This window comes from Piliocolobus tephrosceles, chromosome 7 (genome assembly GCF_002776525.5).
Source record: "Piliocolobus tephrosceles isolate RC106 chromosome 7, ASM277652v3, whole genome shotgun sequence".
NCBI classification, from domain to species: Eukaryota; Metazoa; Chordata; class Mammalia; order Primates; family Cercopithecidae; genus Piliocolobus; species Piliocolobus tephrosceles.
The window spans coordinates 104,987,581-104,994,714 of NC_045440.1; the positions used below are offsets into that span (position 1 = coordinate 104,987,581).

Genomic DNA, 7,134 nt, shown 5'->3' on the forward strand with positions numbered 1-7,134 from the left:
TCCTTCCTTCCTTCCTTCCTTCCTTCCTTCCTTCCTTCCTTCCTTCCTTCCTTCCTTCCTTTCGGGTTTTGCTCTTGTTGCCCAGGCTGGAATGCAATGGCACAATCTCGGCTCACTGCAAACCTCCACCTCCCAGGTTCAAGAGATTCTCCTGCCTCAGCCTCCCGAGTAGCTGGGATTACAGGGTCCCGCCACCACACCCAGCTAATTTTTGTATTTTTAGTAGAGATGGGGTTCCACCATGTTGCCTGGGCTGGTCTCGAACTCCTAACCTCTGGTGATCCACTCACCTCGGCCTCTCAAAGTGCTGGGATTACTGAGGCTGAGGCGTGAGCCATCGCACTCAGCCTGTGTGTTCTTTCTTAGTAATCTTCATCACTCAGTTCCTGTGAATCACCTGACATTTGCATCTTTAGTCATTCTTTTTCTTTACTGTTCCTCAGTCCTTGTCAGGCCGCTGCTCTAAGCCCAGTGAATATGTGGGTTTGTATTTCACTAGTGTTCTCCAAGCCCAGGGCTCTGTTTTGTCTTCCTGGGGCTTCTGTACACACCTGCCTCTCTGTACACACAACACAGAGGATGACTCTGTTTTGGTCACTGCTGGATCACTCATCTGTCTCCCTCTTGGACTGTCAGCTCCATGAAGCAGGGTTTTGGGTTTCTTTTCTATCCCCTGTATCTAATGTTGTGTTTGACCCATTGTGGGCTTGTGTGGATGTTTACAGACTGAATGAGTGAACACATGAATTAAAGAAATGAATGAAGGAAATGAATATATTGGTAGTTAGATCATCTTTTTTTAAAGCAACTTTTCATGGTGTATATTTAAGATACACAGCATGATGTTATGGAATACATGTAGATACTTTATCCATCATCTCATATCCACCGTCTCATACAGTTACCCATTTCTTTTTGTTTTTGGCAAGAGCAGCTAAAATCTACTCATTTAGCATGGATTCCATATACAGTATATATATTTTTTCTTTTTCCCCCGACCTCCCATCTACAGTACAATTTTATTACTGATGGTCCTCATGTTGTACCTTAGTTTGCTAGATTTGTTGGCATAATTAGATCGTTGTTGGGCACTTGTTTTCAGAGAGTGGCTGGAAGTGTGAGAGCCCAGGGGTCAGGGCATAGGGTTGCTGTAACCAACCTGTCACTAAGCCCTGTCATCTGGCCTGACTGGTGTGGATGTGGTACCCCACTAAGACATTCCTCCGTGCCGGATGAGGAGCTCAAAAATAAAATAAAAATGAGGTTTCTAGAGATATAGCACTAAAAATGAGATGCCTGGATTGCCAAAAGCCTACAGGCTTTGGGTTTGAAATGAACTAGATCGGGCCTAGTAGTTACCTCAAAATTTCAAAAGGCTTTTATTTTATTTATTTATTTATTTATTTTGAGATAGGATCTCACTCTGTCACCCAGGCTGGGAGGGTAGTGGCACGAGTTCAGCTCACTGCAGCTTCAAACTCCCGGGCTCAGGCAATCCTCCCATTTCAGCCTCCCAAATAGCTGGGACTACAGGGATGCACCACCACACTTGGCTGATTTTTAAAGTTTTTGTAGAGATGGGATCTCACTATGTTGCCCAGGCTGATCTCAAACTCCTGAGCTCAGGTGATCCCTCTGTCTCAGCCTTCGAAAGTGCTGGGGTTACAGGCAAGAGCCACCGCGCCTGGCTGAAAAGCCTTTCACATGCAGTCTGTTTCTCATGGTTTTCCTTCCTTGAGGGCTGCTCTCCATAGTGTCGCTGTGGTGTGATGGACTTCAGGTCCAAGGCTTAAAGGTGAATGGAAAACTCAGGGAATCAAATAAGATAAGCATTAAATAGTACATCGAATGAAATAGTTTTCAGAACACATAATTGTACAATTTTAAAGCAATAAATAATTTAACATTTTATTTTAAATAAAAAGAATACATGTGGCATCAAATGAAAATAGTACCAAGAGTATAATACAGTGTGCCTGGATCTCCCCAGAACCCACCTCTTAATCATCAGTGTAGTTACCAAGTAAACCTGGGTGCTACACTGATACCTCCATTCTGTGATAAATCATTCTTAAATGGCATCAGTGGTCCGCCATCCACTATGTAAAATGAGGAGAATTTTAGCTCATTTACACTCCTCCCTCTTTTCTTATCAAATTTTATAATAAAATAAAATACTTATTTTTAGTTCTTTTGTTGGTCAGCACTATAATCTTATTAATTTCCTGGAGTTTCCATTTTTTTGGATTGGTACGATTTCTCTTACATCTCTTGATGCCCTGTGCTGTAAGGTGAGGATGTTGATACCTTCACTATATTCACTATATTTTCTCTCTCCTGTTTCAGATCTTACATTTAACAATCTTTACTTTTTCACTAACATGGAAGTATATATGTATCTACATTTTGTCCTGCAGGGAGGGATCCTAAAGGGAAAATTGAAATCTGAAGACGTTAAGTGACTCGTGTAAGGTTTCTTAGCTGGTTAATGTTACAGCTGGGGCTAAAACCTGGGGCATCTGACTCCCAATCTAGTAGGTTTTCTGCAGATAAACTCAGTGATTCACTCATCTAATGTTTATTGAGTGCTTATTTTCCTCCAGGCACTAGGTACCAATAATATAAAAATAATAAGTGGTCTCAAATTGCATGGAAGACAGACAGATATATAAACAAATAACTAGGTTTCAATGCAGTAATTTGCAAAGGAAGGTGTTATCTGATTTTTTTTTTTATTCCACAGGTCAGAAATTAGAATAACTGATATAACTATTAGAAGTGGCAACTTTGATGTGTTGAGGAAACAGTGTTTTACCCAGGCCACTTATGCATGTTTAAAAAATAAATAAGACTTTGCTGATATACTTCCAGGAAAGCAATTTAAATGGTCTGTTTCAAGATTAAATATGAAAGCAGATTTTAAAAATAATGTATAATTATAAATTATATGTTTTATGCTCAGCATGTTTTTATGTGAAAAGAATATCAAAATATTCTTCAGTTGTCCTTATGGGGTTGTTTAGTATTTTGACTTAAAGTCTAAAGTTTATGCATTTATTGTACATTCTTTTTATGGTGACTTGTGAACTTTTTCTTTCTGTTTCCTTCAGATTTTCATCACCGTGAATTGCTTGAGTACAGATTTCTCCTCCCAAAAAGGGGTGAAAGGACTTCCTTTGATGATTCAGATTGACACATACAGTTATAACAATCGTAGCAATAAACCCATTCATAGAGCTTATTGCCAGATCAAAGTCTTCTGTGACAAAGTGAGTAAAGATGACAGTTTTTTATAAAGGTATCTTTGTTATTACATATTACTTTTAATGGCATTTCTTCCTTGTCACCTTCACTTGTCTAGTGGTGTCAAAATAGTCACTTTACTCATCCCAGTGGGAGTGGTAATCTTTTATTCTCAGTTCCTGTTAGATATCTAAGAAGTCTTCAGTCAACTTTTTTTTTTTTTTTCAGTTTATCATTTTTATCACTAAGTTAATGACTGACTGTTTCTTAGCTCAGGCTGCTATAACAAAAAACCGTAGACCGGTTGGCTTAAACAACTGAAATGTATTCCTCAAAGTTCTAGAGGCTGGAAAGTCCAAGGTCAACATGTCAGCTAATTTGGATCTTAGTGAGGGCTTGCTTCCTGGCTTGTAGACAGCTGCCTTCTCACTGTGTCCTCACATGGCATAGAGAGCGAGCATGCGCACCAGCTCTCTGGTGTCTCTTTTGCTAAGGACACAAATTCTATCATAAAGACTCTACCCTCATGACCTCATCTAAACCCAATTACCTCCCCTAAATTTCACCTCCAAATACCATCACATTGGGAATTGGGAGTCCAACATATGAATTTTGGGGGCACACAAACTTTAGTCTATAACACATTGTATTGTAAGTTTGATCCAATGAGATAGCTCAAATAATAGATTAATACTCTTTACTGGGCGTAGACCCTGTCCCAGAGCATATCAGTGCATCTGTTATTATTTTATGGGTTAAATGGGACCTCATCTAGGACTTTTTGGAATAGAAATAGCACTTATAAAATAAGTTCATTAGTACATATGCACTCAGTAAACATGTACTTTGAATCTCCCTGAATCCCACCCCAAAAGAGTTGAAAAATTTGAACAGAAAAACTTAAAACCCTCTGATTAGGTGATGGGAAATCCTCACAAATCCCAAATATGAATGGGACCAAGCATCAACAATTTCAAAGCCTGTGTGATATCAGCATTTGTGAGGGAAAGTAATGGGGCCACTTGATAGCCAAAGAACAGGAAACCTACAAAGTTGTCCAAAGTGCTCACTGGAAAGTGCAGTGGGCTGTCGCAGGACAGCATGTGAAACTTGGCTGGGAGGGTACAGATCTAGTGGATTCTACTTTGCCAATGAGTGTAAGAGGACTGAGCATTGAAATGTTTTGGGCTCTATGAACTCTGGGAAGTCAGAAACTAAAGTTCCCTTCTAAGACAAAATCCTGCTCTGGAAAAAAAAAAAAAAAATTCTCAGAGTAAAGTCCAAGCTGAGTTGAAAAAAAAAAAAAAAAGGTGAAAAGGAAAGAGGTCAAAATGAAAATGAAGAGGAAGATGGGAAGGGATACAGAGTAGGCAGATCTCAGAAAATCTGACTATATTTGTATCACTTTGTGAACACACCAGATGGGGATCCTGAGAGCCACGAAACTAGAAGAAATCCTGGTTCACTCATTTCACTTGAAAATGACCAACAGAAAAGAAAAAGCAGTTGAATCCCATACAATGTTTTATGAAAAAAGAGATTAAGATCAGACTGACGTCCCTATGAAGAATAATGAATGCCTTTCAAAAAGACAGGCCCACAAAACAGGTGAAAACTGTAGCCTAATATTTCAAAATAAGCTAAATTAAATTAAGGAAATAATGGACGTTATGAAGATCAACATAAATCTCAATTTGAAAAAATCAACTTGAGAGGTGTAGAAAATAGAATGACTTGAAAAAGATGAGATGGAATTCAGGGAATTTAGAAATAAAAGATTAAAATGGATTAGAAATAAAAACTATGCTAGAAGCAACACAAGAGTAAATAAATATAAAAGATAATGCTTTAAGAAAACAAGCTAGGAAACAACAAAATTTTTAAAATCAAAGGAAATGAAGAAAGAGGTGTGAGAGAAAATACAGATATAGAAGAAAGGTAAAGGAGATGTAGTATAGACTGGGTGCGTGGCTCACACCTGTAATCCCAGCACTTTGGGATGCCAAGTTGGAAGGATCACATGAGTCCAGGAGTTCGAGACCAGCTTAGGCAACAAATTGAGACCCCTGTCTCTACAAAAAAATGTAAAAACTAGCCAGGTTCAGTGATGCATGTCTGCAGTTCTAGGTACTCGGGAGGCTGAGGCAGGAGGATTGCTTGACTCCAGGAGTTTGAAGTTGTGGTGACCTATGCTCCAGCCTGGGTGACAGAGCAAGACCCTATCTTAAAAAAAAAAAAAAAAAATCCAATATACATATAATAGGACTCTTTGAGGAAAAAAAGTGGGGGGATGGAATACTAAAAATACATTGCTTTAAATATGCATTTAAATACATATTCTCTAAGGAAAACCTTAAACAGAAAGTATATGTATTTAAACAGTCCACCACGCACTTGGGAAAATTGATCCACTATAACCAATACAAAATAGTTAAGCTATTGGACTTTCTGAAAATAGAAAATAATTTTCTTTGGGCCTCTAAGTAAATAAAATAAATATTAAATCACTTATAAGGAAAATTTGATTATCAAACTTTTCAACAGCAACACCTTGTCAGAAGACAATGATATTTAAGGTAATCAAGTAAAGAAAATGTGGGCCAAGGATTTTATACACAGCCTAATTGACTTTGAAGTATAAAGACGGCAGGCACAAACAAAATAAATCCCCAGCATCCAGAGAATATTTCTTCTCAGGGACTCTAGTAGTGAACACAATTTAGACAAGCAATATTATTGTAAAGACATTGGTAAAACGATGGGTGGTGTGCATTCAGGATCTGTTTACCTGTAGATCTAATTCTAAATGATGGCGGAGACAGTGTGACAGTATATTCTGACAAGGTAGACATTGTACAATTGTTTTAAAACTGGGAAGGATAGGAAGGGTATATAAGCAATAAAATAAGTTGACTAGCTGCTTATAGAGATTAACTGTGAGTGAAAGGATAGTACTTCATATTAGATGCTGGGGAGAGAGAGGAACAGGAAGAAGATATTAGTAGCCAGTTCACTGTTGCCCATCACTCTTTTTTAAAATTATTTTTCCGTAAGTTATTGGGGTACATGTGGTATTTGGTTACATGAGTAAGCTCTTTAGTGGTGATTTGTGAGATTTTGGTGTGCCTATCACCCGAGCAGTACACACTGCACCATATTTGTAGTCTTTTATCCCTCAACCCCCTCCCACTTTTCCCCAGAAGTCCCCAAAGTCCATTGTATCATTCTTATGGCTTTGGGTCCTCGTAACTTACCTCTCACATATCAGTGAGAACATATGATGTTTGGTTTTCCATTCCTGAGTTACATTACTTAGAGTAATAGTCTCCAGTCTTATCCAAGGCACTGCAAATGCCGTTAATTCAGCCCATCACTCTTACAGGTGCTGTAGTCAGTTGTATTAAAGGTTTAATACTATTAACATGTCTGAGAGTTCTGGTTTAGCAGTGGCAGGAGAAAGCAGAGATGGTCAGGAAAACAGAAAGAAAACACGTAAACAAGAACTGCATAGGGGTTAGGGACATGCGGCGTAGCAGTAAATATCCCTAAAGTCTCAACGGCCTTTCAGGCCATGATGATTTCAGTTAATGCCAATCATCCAGCCATCAGAGCAGCACAGCAATCAACAGGACAGTTTCCATGACACTGGTAGGACAGTAGGACAGTACACAGTAGAACAGTTTAGGACAGTTCAGAGTACACAGTAGGACAGTTCACAGTAAGGCAGTTCACAGTACACACAGTACACACAGTACACAGTACGACAGTACACAGTAGAACAGTTCACAGTACACAGTAGGACACAGTACACAGTAGGACAGTTCACAGCACACAGTACAACAGTACACAGTAGAACAGTTCACAGTACACAGTAGGACAGTACATAGTAGG

General features: G+C 38.8%; 1 protein-coding gene across 2 annotated transcripts in view; it reads left to right on the top strand.

The window, feature by feature from the left end:
* GRHL2 (grainyhead like transcription factor 2) overlaps positions 1-7,134 on the top strand; it is a 180,864-nt gene that overhangs the window by 126,055 nt on the left and 47,675 nt on the right. For both annotated transcript variants that reach the window (XM_023223392.1, XM_023223384.2), the window contains exon 9: positions 3,111-3,269. In XM_023223392.1, the coding sequence (XP_023079160.1) occupies positions 3,111-3,269 (159 nt within the window). The remainder of the gene's footprint in view (positions 1-3,110; positions 3,270-7,134) is intronic.